At 36.8% G+C, this 18,698-nt stretch overlaps 1 protein-coding gene across 1 annotated transcript in view; it reads right to left on the bottom strand.

Moving 5' to 3' along the window:
* Positions 1 to 18,698, bottom strand: part of OCA2 (OCA2 melanosomal transmembrane protein) — a 232,421-nt gene that overhangs the window by 178,909 nt on the left and 34,814 nt on the right. The window contains exons 6-8 of the mRNA XM_042810547.1: positions 17,384 to 17,541; positions 15,633 to 15,715; positions 15,139 to 15,292 (exon numbers count right to left, since the gene is read on the bottom strand). Of these exons, the coding sequence (XP_042666481.1) occupies positions 15,139 to 15,292; positions 15,633 to 15,715; positions 17,384 to 17,541 (395 nt within the window). The remainder of the gene's footprint in view (positions 1 to 15,138; positions 15,293 to 15,632; positions 15,716 to 17,383; positions 17,542 to 18,698) is intronic.

Below are 18,698 nucleotides of genomic sequence, written 5' to 3'. Positions count from 1 at the left end.
GAAAGAATAAAATCTCCTATAGTTGATTCTTTTTCCTTTCCTTCTTTCTTTTTTTTTCTTTTTTTTTTTTTTTTTTCCTTATTTTACCCCACTGTCCTCTCAAAAGAGGAAAAAACACCTGAGGAGGGAGTGGCTGATTACTTTGTCTCACTGTGGGATAAAGAAAAGGGATTTGAGCATGACTTTTTTTTTTTATTTTCCATCCATTCACCTGAGAAGGAAAGGAATCCATCTGCCCAACTTAAGAATAAAAATACTGGGCAACCCAGTCTGAGCTAGTCTTCCTGCTTTCCCTTCACAGCCCACAGGAAGAAGACACGACCAGGAGGTGATCCACCTCAATCTTTCTTTGTGCTTTTTCATCTCCAAATGAACTACAATGACTTACAAAGCAAGACTAAAGCAAATCTCTCAGACCTGAAGCAAATTAATCCTACAGAGACACACTAGATTGAGTTTCCAAGTCTACTTTGTAGTCTGGGGTGCAGACAGATCTCATAAGCTTGTGCACTTGCTTTTCCTCTCATACATGCATAGCAGTGTTCCTTCATACAGTGGCTTTCTACATTAGCATTTTCTCTACAAAAAGCTTTCAATTCAAGAAGGACATATACTTCATACTTCAAATATATACCTTTTTAACACTTCAACAGTTCATACAACATACAAACTTTTGTCCATGCCTATATATCCAATGAATCAATTGCACTTAAAATTCTCAAGGAGAAAGTATGAAAGCAGACATGCCCTGAAAAAAATTGCTTTTTCTCCTAGTGCTCATTTGTAATTATTTAATCTACCATGTCTGGAAGATCACAGATTGTGTAAAATAAGTCAATTAAAGTTAGAATGTAATTAATAATATTCACACTACAAAAGACTGAATCTAATCAACAGCATTTATTGTTAATGTGTCTAAATATTCAGACATAAGCCAGAATTATATCTGAGACAGAAATAAGGCAGTCTAGAAATATTTCTTTTTATGAGAAATATTTTGCTGATAAGAAACAATAGGATGCGAACATCTCAAGGCTCTCCCACCTACTTGGAAAGGAAAGGAAAGAAAAAAGGAGACATTTGGCTTTGATTTTTTCCTTGAACTTAAATTTTTTACAGTAACAATAAACAACAAAGCAACTTGGCAAGTGAATAGAAAAATAAACAATTTAACTGGCTAATCTTAGGATTCAATTGAAAAAATTGTCCTATCTTCAAAATGCATAGAAGAATAATTTGGTCATAGTAGCAAAGGAGGGTTTCTATGTTCTAATGGTATAATACTACATAGCACAGATTCCATCTCCAACAAGCTTCCACAAAAGTGTGTGGTAACTCATGATTATATCTACAGTCTCTAGGTACAGAGTGTTGATATGAATATACTTCTACGGCCTTTATGAAACTACAGTATTGAGGGGCATTCAATATACTCAACAACTAATGTCTGGCAACAGCATCTTGCAATTATGCCACACAGATCTCTCCAATGATAGACATGAAGCAGAGGCATTAACCAGGGAAAATCAGCTTCTTATCAAGACAAAGTAAAGGGTAAGATACTGGGCAATCCTCTGTTGTTCCTCAGACTAGAGGCTTTCTCCTCATCTAATCATCACTCTCACTGATTAGCTCCTTCTAATCAGAACTAATCAGTTCTGACAGTTCTCAGAAAAATGTCACAGGTTTTCCAAGATTTGATTGGTCTTAGGTATTTTATATTGTTACTTTTGATTTTTTCACATAAGACCTTTGTCTTTGTATTCTTAATTAACTATACTGGGTTGACTACATTTTCAGTTTCCATGAGCTTGCTGTGGCCGTCCTGTACTTGAAGGGAGCATATAAACAGGAGGGGGATTTACGAGGATGAAGAGTGATAGAACAAAGGGAATGGTTTGAAAGTGAGACAGGGGAGGTTTAGGTTAGATATTAAGAGGAAGTTTTTCACACAGAGGGTGGTGACGCACTGGAACAAGTTGCCCAAGGAGGCTGTGGATGCCCCATCCCTGGAGGCATTCAAGGCCAGGCTGGATGTGGCTCTGGGCAGCCTGGTCTGGTGGTTGCTGACCCTGCACATAGCAGGGGTGTTAAAACTAGATGATCATTGTGGTCTTTTCAACCCAGGCCATTCTATGATGCTATGATATGATCTTTGGGTAAAACTTGCTTTAATTTCTCTAGAAGGATGGGGGGAAGTATATAAATGGAGTAATCCATCAGTTCCTTTATCCTAGTGATTTTTCAAGGGGCCCATACAAAACATATCCTGAAGAATTAATCAAGACTATTCAGATACAAAGTTGTACTGCAAAAAAAATATTGTCAAGCATGCAACTCTTTATTTCAGCAAACTATCAAGTGGAAATTTCATAGCAAAATTAAAACTGGAAAGCACTGAGACATATAATTATTCAAAAGATGAGTTTTGGAGGAGGCTTCAGAAAAAGTGGATGACTCTTTGATTTTATTTTCACATAAAGCAAACCATAAACAAACCATTTATTTGTATGTGCATTTTAAAAGCTTACAGAAGGAGAAAGTAAGATATACCATTCATAAGCTATGCCACACTGAACCACAGTTCCATCTAATGCCTATACTATTTTTATCTCTGGAAAATCTCACATTCAGAAGGCGTCATGTTAGGCAAAAAATCATTATTGTTCTTTTGGAAAATAGCATGGACCCAGTCCAAACCCTTGGGAAGTCTGAAAAGAAGATAAACATCATTTCAGAATGAATATCAGAATCCATAAGCAAAAGCTCAGGTACAGAATTGAAAGAGCTCAGAAATTAATTGACACAGACGGTTAGCCTCAGGAAAGCTGAGAGATTTGATGGACTTTTGAACGCAAAGAAATTTTGCAAGTTTACGTGTGAAACCATCCGTATTCATTTGATCCTTCTCATCCTTGAGAAAACATATCTTTATGCTACTTCATAAGCAAAGACAATTAAGCTGAAAGAACAGTGATTCATAAGGATTTCCCCTTTCAAGTTGGAACTGTCTATAACATCACAGATATTGGTTGGCCCAAGCATGATTAGTTTGGATCCCAGTCATTGCCAGAGACACACAGGCTTTGGGTAACTGAGAGGCATAGTTTTGGTTGCTTCGGCTGTAATACATTTAAGCACAAGACTCTGTACAATGTATCCTCATCAAATACATGATGTAATCAATAATTCTTATGTATCTTTCTTTGATACCTAAACGTTCCTCCCTATTTCATCTCTCCTTTCCAAAACCCATCCCCATCACTGATAACTTCTTGTCTGGACTACTGTTCAGCTACACTTCATTCCTTTGACAGAAAACACCACCAAAATTCTTTCCATCCTGCAGACGTCATACCAGTACCTCTTTTTCATTCTCTCTCCAACACGCCTCTTATCCAAATGTCCTTTTCCGTTCCTCCTCATTCTGTCAAAGCCAAATGCCAAAGGAATATCTTACTTTCATCTCACCCATTTCTTCCATCCTGCAAATGGATCCCCACATTGTGATGATTTTAGACCACTCCATGAAATGCATTTCCTATAAAAGCTAATTTCCTGAAAAGATTTCTTTAAAAAATCAAGTATCAGCCATTGAGAAGGAAAATCAAAATGGGCAAGGAGGATGAAAGTTTGCATGCTAGAGATCCCCACCTCATTTTACAATCTCTTCATAGAAAGGAAATCTTCACCATCATCCCTGTCTTTGTCTGCAGAACAGAACACCTAGCATTGCTCAACTGGTGAAACAGCAAAGGATAGCACTTATCTTTTACAAAGTGATAGTTAATTCAATACAAACTGCTACTGAAAGCAAGGCAGCACAGGTTTTAATATTTTCAATGCACAAATCAGGCCCAGAGGTCACTGATACAGGATATCATTTATGTTGAGAGTTGAGAAACAGAATGAAAATTTACACAATTTTATATAAGCAATTAAAACACTCAAAGATGCAAAAATGGAGCCTGTTAAAAGTAGTATCAGCAATGTGGGCATCATGACAGCAATACTTCAGAGTCATACCATAACGTGAAATCATAATAAGGAGAGATCAGAAATAGTTTTATAAGAATTTTATTCTTAATTATCTATAGAAAGCTTGTCTCTTATCTATAGAAAGCTTGCCTGCTGTGCGATAGTGTGCCAAATGCTGATTTTGTATGATAGTTTCCATACTCTAAATTGAGAATTTAAGTCTAACATAAGAAATCAAAACAATCCAAATCAATTATGCAACAAGTATGCTGTGCTTGAAGTTATTCAAAAATATGCATTTCCACAGCTTTAATGAAAACTGGATTTACACAATCTAGAGCTTTGTCATGTTTAAATCTCTTTATCAATCTGAAATGCTTTCAAAGTGCTTTTTAAAGTTTTGTACAAAGTTCATCAGATTTCTTGGTAGACTACAATAACACCATTATAAAAATGATCCAAAATTCTACCATTTTATCTTGTAAAGTGCTCCAGGAGGCAAACGGAAATTATTTAGGAGACGAGCAAATGGTGACCTGTATGCTATTTCAGAGCATACATTTCCTAGCTGAAATCTAGGGCATGCATATTTCTAAAATGTGCTGCTGAAGATATTTGATAAATCATACATCACACCCAATATTTTATTTCCACCAGTCTTTCTTTATAAGTGATAAATGGTAGTTGAAAGATGACTGTCAGTGACTTTAATGTAAAGCTTCAAATGCAGCCTCAGTTCATTTCTTATCCTTCTGTTTTTTTTCTCCACTGAAGCCTATTGCGTTAAAATACTTCTTTTCCAGAAAAATTCATTTTCACATGATAGACTGGCAGCACTGCTTCATTTCAACAGGAGGTGGTTATTCACAAACCTTTATTTACATATGAGCTTTATACATTTTCCACCCACCTCCACAGCAGCTGAGACCTTTGCTATAAAACCCACAGCCAAATCCCTCTTAGACTTCACAAAGTCTGTAGTTCAACAGCTTATTCTCAGGGGACAGTGACAAAGAGAATGGAAATAAAATTTGCTCTGGGAAATTTTTTTTCTGACTTAATGTTTTATATCATTTCCTTTTTCTGTTTTAGTAGCGTTTTAGTTTTTACTGTGTTAAAAATATCCTCAGCAGAGGAAGAAGAATTTTTTTCAAAGAGGAAGAGTTTGTCTTTCCTACATACAGTCAAGACAGTATTAACTTAACTGCTACAGTACATATGTTCAGAAATCCTCCGTGAAGATCATTTTACCATTTGCTATCATATACTTCATAAATTTTGGTACTCTGCATTACCTTGGACTAATCCAACAGTTTTAGTAAGATACAGACAAAACTTCAGTCTTTCATGTCATGTGGATTTGATCCACTTATGGTTTGGAAAATGAACAACAAAACCTAAAACTGCCATCAAAAACTGAAACCCAAACTGATATTTGAAAAAAAAAAAAAAAAAAAAGTAATTTTGCTAACTAACATAAATATTTTTTCCTTACTCTGTCATTTAACATAACTGAAAATCTGTGCTTATGTTAGAGAAAAAACAAAGGTCAAAAAAGCCTCACGATACTTTGAACTCTGCTTCACAGCAGATCCAGATTTCAAAGCTGAATGGCAGGAAATGCTCAATTTATGGAATGTGCTCCACTTCTGACAAATTGTACAATCTGGGCAGAATATAAACTAGTAGTCTGGAAACGCAGGCTGTAGTCAGGTATAGGCAAGACAGGAGCAAAAAAAAAGGAAAGTCAGTGGAGCCAGTCATATTTTATTTCCCTCATGCTCACGTACATTAATGAGCCCATCTAACCAGTACCAGTGATAAAGGCAAAGCAGCATACCTCTCCCCAGCTGGTGATGGCAGCTAAAGCCATCCTCACTCTCACCCTACATGAGCTCTGCAGAAGCAGATCTGCTGCTCCTTCAGCCACAAAGCATTCCTCGTTGTGCCTGGGAACCCCTCACGGGGAACCTGACTCAAGAGCTAGTGCAAAATGGACAACAGAAAATTAATTGCCTTAGAATTACTTAGGTAAGTAGTAGCAAGTAAATTCTGCAGGGATTTAATGAACCAGAAGAGTGTTGCTCAACTCAGTTTAGAAAGTATATCTTACACTGATGAAGAATTCAGGGATAGTTCTTGGGGCAAGCACATGGGGAGCAGATGTTGAAATACTGTGTACCTCTAAGATTCCAAAGGTACTAAAAGCATTGCAAAACTCACTAAGAGCAAGGACAGCTATTTATATCTTTGTCTGAAAATTAGGATATTATCTATATGCTGTACCTACACACAGCGAGCAAATCGTAAAATTAGACTTTACACTAGAATTAATTTTTAGAAAATCTTAGTATCAGCCTCATTTTTGTAAGTCAATATATATCAAAAACACATCACTGTACCTAAAAAAAAAAATAGATTATTCATTTTCAAAAAAATTCAGTGGTAATTCAATATGATAGCACTAGCGTAAGCACGAAATGTGTGCTTAGGATCACCATATTCCATCATACCTATTTCTAAGAGATTCATATAAAATAAATAAATTAGTTAAATTAAAAAAACAGGAGTCTGTCATATCTCGCAGTTATTCCATTAAAGTCATTAGTGAGTGTTTTCCAGCCTTTTCCTGCTGGGAGGGCTCTGATATAAGAAAACTATACCCCTTACAGAAACACTGGTTAGGAAAATTCAGTAATAACTGATAGTCTGAGAGTCTCGCAGACTCAAATGTTGAAAGTGTGTGTTTTTATTTGCTCTGTATTTGGGGATTTTGTCTTGATGTAAAAATGGACAGAGATACACCAAGATGAATGAATCACAGAAACACAGAATTATATTGTTTGGAGGGACCTCTGGACCTGCTGTAATCTGACCTGGTGTAATTAGGTCAGACAAATAAAAAGTACAACCCTGTGAATAGACAGGACAGTGATCATTTTTATGTTTCAAAGCATATAAATCCTGCAATATTTTACCTACAAAAAATATTTGCTATGTGACTAAAGTAGAGATATCAGGTCCTGAGCCAGAAAAGAACGTGGTGGTGCTACCTGGAAGATGATAAACCAGACTGCTACCACAGGCAGACATAACCAACTATTATAACTATTGTATATTGACAGGTTGGCCTAGCAACAAGTTTCAGTCTTGCAAAACCTTTGCTGTTATGGAATGTTTTCTTGAAAAGAAGATGAAATCATTTGTATTCCCCCAGTTATCACAGCATCCTAAAGTCTAACTACATTAGAATTTCTAATGTAAAGAAATTAAATGAAGAAAGTCACAAAACTTCAAGTCTGCTCCCTACATTCTCCCATGTTATTTTTGTCTTTGCTGAAGGAAAACACCATCTGCAATCCCAGAGCAGTCTCATCCATGATTGTGTGCATTAGAAGTGTGTGTCAGTTTTAATACTTTGTTAAAATTTTACAACTTCATGGCCCTCTAAAACTCTGCTGTAGGCGGGGTGGAAGTTGTACAGCAACATTCAATTAAGCTAATTTAATGTTCTATTGCCTGTCTCAAACAGAAAACAAAACAAACAGAAAAAAATCAACATATACAGTCAGTGAAGAAAGGCAAGACGTTTGTGCTTGATAGTCTTTCAAAAATTGAACATATAGTGTTTAAAAATTAGTTTTAAAAGTCAATGGAGAATAGAAAATGGACATTTAGAAATTAGTTTTTACACTTAGCATTGGAAATATGACTCCTATTATTACTGAAAAGCATAATATTCTGGGGAAAGTGGAGCCTGGGTGCTAGCACCTTTTAAAGCTAGCAATGCCATCTACTTCCCAGAATAGCAAGCAGCACCATCCAGTGGAAATTTTTTTCTGTGAAGTTCTTAATTAAGGTCAATTTACACACTACAGAAGTACTGCCTAAGAAGCACCACATCTAAGACATTTTTCTTTAAAGGGCACACTTGTGTACACACACACACACATATAGAGGAAAGACAGATTTTCACCAAGATAGATCTGAAAAATCAGACAACTGTGGTTGTAAACTCAGATAAATAATACAAAATTGTTCTTAGAGCAAATTGGGATCAAACTGAGGATTTTCCTTGCTAATACAGTATTTTTATTTTAACTTTTTCTATCCTTGCCCTAAAGCACTCTGTGTTTCCTTTACACTTCTTTTTTGCAGTTTTGACAGTTACAGTTCTAACTGTAGTTTATCTAACTGGTGCTAGCTGTGTCTTATTGGAGCCTTTTTGTTGGTGGCAGTGTCTCCACTCCATCTAAGTGGCAAAAATCACGGCACCTTGGCAGTACCAATCCACTGCTGCTTGTAAGAAATGACCTGTAATATGCCTGCACAGCTGCTTTAAAGTCATGGGTATCTCCAAACAAGTCGCACTGGACTCAGTGATTCTTGTGGTTCCTTCTAACTTAGGATATTCTATGATTCTGTGATCCTCCTATATCAGAGGAAGGAAATAAAAGACTGTAAGGTTTCACAGTCCATACTGCTTAATTACTAGCTCAGTCACAAGCTTCTGTTTGCGCCTCACCAACACATAGACAAAATCCAGAGTAAAGTTTGGAAAAAATTCCACCCAGGAAACAGGAGGGATGGATCTTCCCTACATCTTGATCTACGTGTTCAGTCCAGTCCTATAGCAACTATCTCAGCAGACTTTGCCTCCTACCACAACTCTATAGGCTTCAATGCCTTTGCCCAGTGCATGCCGTCTATTCTATTTCATGAAGGTATCACTTTCTTGAGAAAGGGCTGGCAAGACAGCCCTTGTTATCTTGCACATTTTCAGCTGGGGAAAAAAACAAAAGCAATAGGAGATATCTGAATATAGTTCTCTATTCTACTAGGGTCTCCGAATTATCATGGAATCATAGAATCATAGAATGGTTTGGGTTGGAAGGGACCTCAAGGATCATAAAGATCCAACCCACAGGCAGGGCTGCCAACCTTCCCATTTAATACAAGATCAGGCTGCCCAGGGCCCCACCCAGCCTGGCCTTGAACACCTCCATGGATGGGGCATCCACAACCTCTCTGGGCAGCCTGTTCCAGCACTTCATTCACTCTCATTGTAAAGATAGAAGACTTAAAATTACCTGCTGTCGAGGAAAGATGCAGCCAGCATGCTCCTGAGGTATCTAAATTTTTCTTGAAGCTAGATTACTCTACTGGATTTTACATTTTAGGTGTCACCACACTGTATTCAGATTTCGTGGAACAACCAGCATTAATGATCTATGCCTCCATCTAGCGAGTTTGCTCTATGGGTCCTATTGGCTCCATTTCTATCTCATGTAAATATCTATCTTCATGTAAAATGGCATAGATCATCAAGAGAATCAAGAAGTCTTTGCTCTCCGTCATGTTTGTACAGCTGGAGGATGGCTGGCAAACACAAGGACATTGCTTTTTCAGCTCTGCCCCCACCTTGTGCTCTTTTTCTCCCTAACCAGCCCCAGTCATAAAGGCAGATGAGGACAAATTTTGTCTTGTCCGATGAGATACAGCTCAGACTCTTCACTAAGAAATATAGATGGTTCCTTCTGATAACCTACTCTATTTTTCTGTCAACACCAACAGTGTTTTAATACTTCACAATTTTTACAAACTAGCATGACTGGAAATAATAACTGCAGGAACATATTAATTCACATAAGGGACGAGGAGAGCAGTTGTCCTGATTTTCTTTTTTCTTTTTTTTTTTTTTTTTTTTTCAATGTCTTTTCCAGAAAAGCAATGGATTTTCTTCTGTCCCTTTACTAGCAATTTTTGGTAGGTCATATGTGGAAGTGGGAAGACTAATCCACACTCTTCTGTCTATATTTAATCACCAATCAATATGAGAATGGATGGGAAGTGACAAACCATGCAGAGTAAGCTCATCCAGAGTTTCTATGACTCTCCTCATCTGAAAAAAAGATCTCCCTTAAGATTAGCCTTTCACAGTCTCTTCATATTATGTTTCATATCCTAGCAAATATTTTTTCAGTTTTCTTATTCCCTCTCTAAAGCATGAAAGTATTCAAATAGCCACCCTATTCGAAATAAGTATATTTATTATTTTTATTATTGTTACTATTATTATTATTTTTTTTACAAAAAAAAAAGGACTTTGCGAGCATGGACAGTAATATTAAAAAACTGCCTTATTTCATTTGTATAAGTGATTTCTGATATTGGTTCAACCAGCCCACAATGCTGGAAAAATGGTTGCACTAAACTGCATACTAAATTGTGTAGTAATTTTGATGTCTGCAGCTAATTTCTGCTGGTTAGTTGCTATTAAAAATCACTCTATTTTGTATTAAAGTAATTGAGCTTAAGGGATGCTTATTCATAATTTAAACCAGTTAATAATAGAAAGGAAATATGGAAAGAAACTGATATTATCCATTTCCATAAATTAATAAAATTGTGATTATAAGTCCACTCTTCAAAAAATTAGAAGCTAGACCTTTTAAGGGCAGATTTTGCACTTTCACATATTTGCATTTTAAAAGGTAATACAGACCTGTAAAAATCATTCAAGATGTCAGGTCACTAAAATGCTGTTTGGAAGATACCAGCAAGATCTTCCTTAGAGTTAGCTACATAAGGGAATATGAATGATAATTCTTGTGATAAAACAATTTCAGTGGAGGCTCTCAAGTGCAGAATTTCAAATTCCTGAAAGTATCACTTTCATTCCATATACCATGATAGTGGTAACTTTTTCATTATTTAATAAAGTCACTAAAACATTTTTTAAAGATCATTTCCTTCATACTTTCTGGTTTATTTAAATATCATAAACAGCTAACACTCCATTTTAGCCCTCAACATGAACTATACTATTAATGGAAAATATTGAACAAGAGTACACAATTAATAATTTGTCCAAATTAGTGATCTCTATGCTGTAATAATAAACAGATTCCTCCGCACATATTCCTAATTAATGCAGTTCCAACATAACTACAAATATGCAATTACTAATAACAAATAAGAGCTTTATCAACTCAAGATTTTTTGTCTAAATACTAATATAACATTATAACATTAACAAATATTTTAATATAAGAATAGGCAGATAGATTTTTTTAAAAGGTAATCAGTATATTATCCCACTACCTGTATACTCTACCACGCACAAAAAGGGAGAAGTCAAAGGTATCTCACTGTATTGCATAGGAAAAAATGAGATTTTTAACCATCTCACTTTTACTTGGTTATGCTGTATCAATGGAAAAAAAGATTCTACATGAATGCTTATCAAATCTGAGCAAATAGTGTGTAAGAAATAATTTATACAAATATAAAAGTGCTGTGGTGGAAAATTAATTTTGATCAAAGAAGGCAATAGAGAGCATATGCTTTTCTGCTTCAAACATTCTTTTCAGATAAGAAGGCAAAAAGTAAATTTTCTAAGATTTTTAGTTAGAATTTTTTTTTTCTGAAAAATTCTCAATCAAAGAGGGCTACATGTTTTGAGGATCAAAACTAGAAAGACTCTTTCTTGAAATACATTGTGAACTAATTCAGTACAGCAACATCAACATCAAACTCTGGACATCTGCACTTTACACCAGCTTTCCCCATAGACCTGGGTGAAAGCATACTTACAATCCATTTCTTCCTCAGGAACCAAGATCAAAGCAGGTAAACACAAACCACCTTTTTATCTTTTTATTCTCTTTTGTTGTTGCTGTTTTATTTTAATTTAATGTACCCTTGCTTTAATTTCCTGTGCAGTGTTGGCTTCCAAGAATAAAATGAAATACTGCATTGTTTTCTACAAAGTCTACAAAATGGTATGGATTAGATTATTTCAGAAATACCATGAGAAATATATATTTTTCTTCTTTCTCCTCTAGGAGAAGGGGAGGGCAGCGAAGACTGAAATGCAATGATGTGACTGTTCAATATACGAAGAAAAACCAATTTCAAGTGGATGAATGTCCACTTTCTGAAGGAAAGAATGATTATATGGAAAATAAAAAAAAAATAAAGAAAAAAGAGAACACACAGGTCTTACTAAGAAAATGTAAGTAAGAGATATCCAGAGTTTAAGGCAATATCAAGGAGTAGAGTGGGATAGTGAAGTACAAAAATATTCACATTTCTGGCAAGTCTATAAAAGAAACCGTTAGAAACTGGAGAGGCAAAATTAGTATCTTCTTAGCCAGAAATGTGTTTCAAATTTTTATGATTAAATAACATATAAACAGTTTTAAAAGAAGCAACACTAAAAATAAATGCATGAAGAAACCAGGCTCCACAGCGTAACAAGACTTAGTACCAAAAGGATGTGGAACTGTTGGGGTGGCTCTAGAAGAGGCCCCAGAGATAATCAGAAGCCTGGAGCACTTTTCCTATGAAGAAAGGTTGAGGGAGTTGGGCTTGTTCAGCCTGGAGAAAGCTCTGGAGAGACCTCATTTGGCCCTTACCACAAGGGGAGAACCAACTTCTTATGGTCTGATGGTGATAGGACAAGGGGGAAATTAATGGCTTTAAACTAAAAGAGAGTAGATTTAGATTAGATGTTAGGAAGAAATTCTTTACTCAGAGGGCAGTGAGGTGCTGGCACAGCTGCCCAGAGAAGCTGTGGTGCCCCATCCCTGAAGGTGCTCAAGGCCAGGTTGGATGGGGCCTTGGGCAGCTGAGCTGGTGGGGGGCAGCCCTACCCATGGCAGAAGGTTGAAACTAAATTATATATAAGATCTCTTCCAACCTAAGACATTCTATGATTCTATCAGTCTTTCTTCAGAAGACATCGAGACTTTTCTACTGAACAGGGAATGGTACTTGATGTATGTCCTACAGATTTGGTGCTGATAAAGATGAAAACAACTGCTTCAGAGCAGAATTTTCCTATGTCTTTGAACTGGTGTAAGATTGGAGAAAATGACAGTTTACAGTAAATGAAGTTCGTCTTTCAATCATAACATGCTCCTTCATCAGAGTTCTTCCCATCATCTGTGTCTGTGGGAGGCAAAAGCTCTTGCAGCCTGTTCTGCTGTACATTCCCTGGTGACTAACAAAAATGATGGGGACTGTGGAGTTCAGGAATGTGGAAGAATGTGGACTGTTGAATTCAGGAATGTGATGTGATTTCCTGTATTAGGAAAAGAGCTGTGCAAAAGCAGCTAGATGCAAACCTTCAGATAGCTCTTGTGCATTGTGACAGATAAAATCCCAACTATTTCTTCACAGATACAAGAAAATATGTGAAAATATAGTTCTAAAATGCACTTGGGTGAACACAATGCCTGAAGTTGAACCTATATTGGCAATGACAATTAATAAAACACAGTAAACTGCAATAAAGACAGATAAAAGAAGGAGAGCAACAGCACAGAAAAATGAAAATCCATGAGAGATCACTCCTGCAGCAACACCAATTGATTTCTCTAACAGTGATAACAGCTAATGGAATAAAGTGCAATGTGTTGAGAAAGCACAACTTCAGGCACTAAAGTTATAAATAGCAAATATGAGATAAGCCAGTGTTACATATACTAAAAATATTAACATCCATCTCTTGGAAGAGATCCATGGGGGAACTGAAAAACAGTGAAGTTCTATTTCTATCTCAGTTATTGCTAGCTTATATATTTATAGTTTAAAATTTACTCTAGTTGTAGCATTTGTCATTTCTACAGCTACTCTGGAGAAAGCTAAAACCATGATTCAATAGGTGAATTCCCACATCTTTAATTCAAAATTTACAGGTAAAGATCTATTTCTGTCTTTGAAAGTGATGAAATAATTTTTCTGCCAAGAACAGAAATTTTTCCTTGATCATTTCACGGAAACAATAAAAAAAAACTAGTGGTTTTAGAGCTTTTTCTTATAAACAACAGGAAAATTAATGTTTTCCTTGGCTTTGCTCTTCAGTTTCAAACCTTCATTTCCTTTGACCCAAGAATTGTTCCAAAGTGGTTTTCTACAATGAAAACATGTAACCTCAGGTACTACATATATTTTAAAAACAAGATTTTGCAATTGCTATAGGATTACATAGCTTCTTCAAAACTAAAAACTGCATTAAAAAGCATTGCAATTGTTTTGATGTTGCATTGCATGCTTTCGTATATTTATATCAATATCTAGCCCAAGTCCCTCTCTAAATATTAAATCTCCTTTTTCATGTATAAAATGCATAGAAATAAATCACTATTCCTGAATGACCAAATCTAAATGTCTAAAGTATCTGTCATATTGTATGTGCCATTAATATTTGTTAAGAAGCTGTTCACCTATCTTTCTTATCATTTTAGCAGGTAACACGATGAAAAATTTAAGTTACAGTAAAGATATGGTAAGCATGCTAGACATTACTAAATGCCGTATAGACATGATTCGTGTTTCATACAAGTAGAAATCTGGTGTGATTCAACTTGAGAATTCATCGAGATTGTTATCACTCACAAGAACTAATAAAAGGGGGGGAATAAAATGTGGGCTCCTGCACCTGTACTTTATTTCAAGATACTCAGAAAGTAGGTGTTTTCAGTTCAAAGATATCTGTCGGAGCTTGAGTTATTTCTGACATATTTTTCATCCTTGGTGCTGATTTTAAGCATTTTCTTTGAATTTGGTGGCTCAAGACTTTCAAATGAAGTTAAATGTTTAAAGTTCCTGCATCCTTTGACTTCCTCATGTTAATTCAGATTCTAGTTCCTCTTTAAGTGGCACAGTAAAAGCATTTCTAAATGTCACTCATACTAAAAAGTGTGCTCAGTTTAACCTTTAAAAAGCACACCAAATTACTGTTTGAGGTTCCTTAGAAAAAAGAATAACCAACGTTTTTTTTTCTTAATATGTTTTTAAGTTAATTGGTTTTTAACCAAGGATTTTCCACACTGCTTATGAACCAAAATTATTTTTACTCTCACAGCCAAATTATAATCCTTTAAAAAGTATTAAAACATAAAGAGACACTAACAGAAGAATATGCAAGAACCACTGCATTGTTTGTATAACTTTTGTATAAGCCAGAATTGGCTATAATTCAGAACAATTTCCTCACACATATCTTATTTAGTTCATTAACAACGATAAAGATACAGCACAGATTCAGATACAGATTTTAGAAGTATGTTAAATGCCAAGAACAAAACTCTTCCTCATGTTCCATTTGCAGTGAAGGGCAAAAATAAAATTACAACACAAAACATGACTTACTTCCAGTATGATCAGCACATAGACGCCTACTAAGATGATGGATGCAATTGTTACTTGTGCCTCTACATTTGCATGAAGGTATTGATGTTTCATGGAGAGAGGAACACTTCCAGGTTGCTGCAGGAGAGCTTGAATGTTTAAGAAGATGGTGCCTCTGGGAAAAAGAAGAGAAGTTCTGTTTTCTTCTTGAGTGAAAATGAATATTCGTTTTATAACGAATATCTATAAATATATCTATGTGCTGTTTTGTTTTGTTTTCTTTTTTACAATTGTGAGAGACTTCTCAAATATTTTCACTCTATCCTTACAAATATCTTTGTTTGGAAAATAACCCAACTTTGGAAATTCATTTAAAAAGTAAAGGGGGTTCACACTTCCCTGACCTTTTGAAACAGGGAGTGACATATTATTTCTAAAATGCTATCTTATTATTTTACCATCAAGTCTGTGTAAACTACTACTTCAATGGCTCATATCCCAGCCTCTTAGCCAACCTGTTTGGTATCTGAAAGGTTCTGGTTGTGATGATTTGCTGATTTCTTCTTGAACTTAAGGGTAAAGACCAGTTGTATACCACCTGCAAAAGAGTCAGGTAATATTATAAACATCAGTTAAAGTGGTAAGTCTCTATTCTGAGGTTTTATACAGAATCACAGAATCACAGAATGGCCTGGGTTGGGAGGGACTTCAAGGATCATGAATCTCCAACCCCCCTGCCACATGCAGGGCTGCCAACATCCACATTCAATACTAGACCAGGCTGCCCAGGGCCCCATCCAACCTGGCCTTGAACACCTCCAGGGACGGGGCATCCACAACCTCTCTGGGCAGCCTGTTCCAGCACCTCACCACTCTCTGGATAAAGAATTTCCCCCTGATGTCCAACCTAAATCTCCCCTCCCTCAACTTAAAACCATTTCCCCTTGTCCTGCAGCTATCAACCCTCTCAAAGAGTCGATTCCCCTCCGGTTTGTAGGCTCCCTTTAGGTATTGAAAGACTGCAGTGAGGTCACCCCATAGCCTTCTTTTCTCCAGGTTGAACAAGCCCAGCTCCCTCAGCCTGTCCTCACAGGGGAGGTGCTCCAGTCCCCTGATCATCTTTGTGGCTCTCGTCTGGACCATCTCCAACAGCTCCCTGTCTTTCTTGTACTGGGGCTCCATACCTGGGCACAGTGCTCCAGTTGGGGCCTCACAAGAGCAGAGTAGAGGGGGACAATCACCTCCCTGTCCCTGCTGGCCACCCCTCTTTTGGTGGAGATCAGGATACCATTTGCCTTTTCATTTTATCATTCATACCTCTTCATTCTATCTCCTTTACAGTTTGGAGAACTTCTTATTATGAAGAACACATGCACCAGGCTATATTCATAACACTTCGTTAGGTATATTAGCAGCCCTCAGTTTGGGGCAAACTCATCCTCTCATTCTGGGACCATCCTCGAGGACTATCCCTGGAGTGCCAGCTGGAAGTGATATTCTGCAGCAGTGTGGAGGATCCTTGGGGATCACGGCCAGCAGCATGGGTTAACCTCCACATCACAGGCCTGGGACTTTTGAGAGAGTAACTGACATTGCAGTTTTGTTCCGCACACTGAGGTAGTGGAACTAATCTTTTGATGTAGACCGTGAGATTGGCTGTACATGGGAAAACTGTTGACATTACAGGGTAAGTTGTCACTGGTAGAGACAGGACATTCACCTCATGTGGAATGAGAGGCTGCTGTTTATATGCCAATACTATTTATTAAACGATGAAGCTGTTCTCCATTGTTCAGTGATACACAATGACACATCATAAAAGATCCTCCACTGAGTTCTCAAGAAGGGAGCAGCACGACATTGTTATAAACAATGTCAAAGCCTGAAGAGAATTAAAGACAATACAGGTGATGGCGTGTGTGAGAAAATAATTCCAACAAAATGTGAAAATATATTCCAGTGAGTGTGAAAAGGCACTTTGCACTTGTTTCATCTTTCTAAGACAATTCTTGAAATGTTGCCAATTTTTAATGTGTGAACTTTAAAGGGACATATGTTTTACAGATTTTTGATAAGTATTGAAAGCTAGAGGAAATCTCACAATGACAGAGGAAAATGTAACTTTGCTGTTCTAATTATTTTTCTAATGCCGATGTTGACACCAATTTTACCACAGGGAAAAACACAACCAACTCAAACACAGTGATGAAAAACAAAAGATTTAACGCAACTCAGAAAAAGTGAAAGAGAATACAAAGACTATCACCTGCTGTTGGCGTCTCCTCCTTGATCCAGTTTCTTCAGTTTGGCTGACTTGTACTAAAATGTATTCTTGTGTTTGTTCGTCAGCTACATCTGCTGCAAATGGGCCTCCTATGTCTAACTTCAACAGAGCAGAGTCACGAAAGTCTGTCAAATTCATAGCTGTCAATAAACTTGTTAAGGTGTAAGTTTCCAGTAAAAGTGAGTTGAAGATATTCCAATTAAAAAAAAAAAAAAAAAAAAAAAAAGATGAGTCAATTTATATTGAAAACATATTACTCACCTAAAATGCTAAAATACATAAGGAACTATGAAAGGAAGAAAACAGATGTTTACCTCTTCACCAAGTAGCACAGTTTTGGCCTGGTTTCCTAAGGAAAAAGAACTTAAAGAATCACAACAAATCCTTCTGTCCTTTCCTTGCAAATCTTGAGATCGGTCTCTGAGAGAGCTTGTGAAGTAAGGCTCTTTAAGTGCTTGTAGAGAAGAAAGTCTGCATCATTAACTGGGCCATTTAAACATACCTGAAATTACACTGGGGAAAACACTGTGCAAGCTGTAACCATGTGGAAAATTAAATCAGAATTAATTCTCCATTTGTGGTGTAGAATTTGGGTTTCTGGTCAAAATTTAATTCATAAGTTTTCTAACACCTAGAAATACATAATCAAGCTCCTCTGAGAATGCTAATTGTCTCTTTCTCCTTCACTCCTTTTCTATCTTTTCTTTCTTTTTCTTTTGAGCATCTAGCATGAGATGTGGTCAAACAACATTCCCAGACTAATATAATTAAGAAATCAGCCAACCATGAGAGACAAACATATTAGAAGCTTGGCTTAACTAGTCTGAGAACATCTAGGGCTGTTTAAACACAGTATTGCTAGGAATCCACTTTTGGCATGGTTGAGAAAGAATCATCTTTGTGGGCTTGGGGAAAAAGGAAAGCTTAGTGATAGGACAAGGGGAATGGCTTTAAAATAAAACAAGGGACATTTAGATTAGGTATAAAGAGAAAATTCCTCATTCAGAGGCGGTGAGGCACTGGCACAGCTGCCCAGAGAAGCTGTGGTGCCCCATCCCTGGAGGCACTCAAAGCCAGGTTGGATGGGACCCTGGGCAGCTGAATTGGTGGGCAGCAGCCCTGCCCATGGCAGGGATTGGGGCTAGGTGGGATTTAAGTTCTGTTCCAAACCAAACCATTCTGTGATTCTATCATCTAGTGGCAGGTGAGGAGTGAGTACTTCGCAAAATAATATGTCTCCCTGTTTAGCTTGGCAAGCCATCAGCATCACCATTGACACACTGTTCATTAAGAATGA

Source organism: Centrocercus urophasianus, unplaced genomic scaffold (assembly GCF_019232065.1).
Source record: "Centrocercus urophasianus isolate 14NV4802_14NV808 unplaced genomic scaffold, USGS_Curo_1.0 seq_12, whole genome shotgun sequence".
Classification (NCBI taxonomy): domain Eukaryota; kingdom Metazoa; phylum Chordata; class Aves; order Galliformes; family Phasianidae; genus Centrocercus; species Centrocercus urophasianus.
The sequence above is the reverse complement of the archived record's forward strand: the minus strand, read 5'-3'. Positions and strand labels throughout refer to the sequence as shown.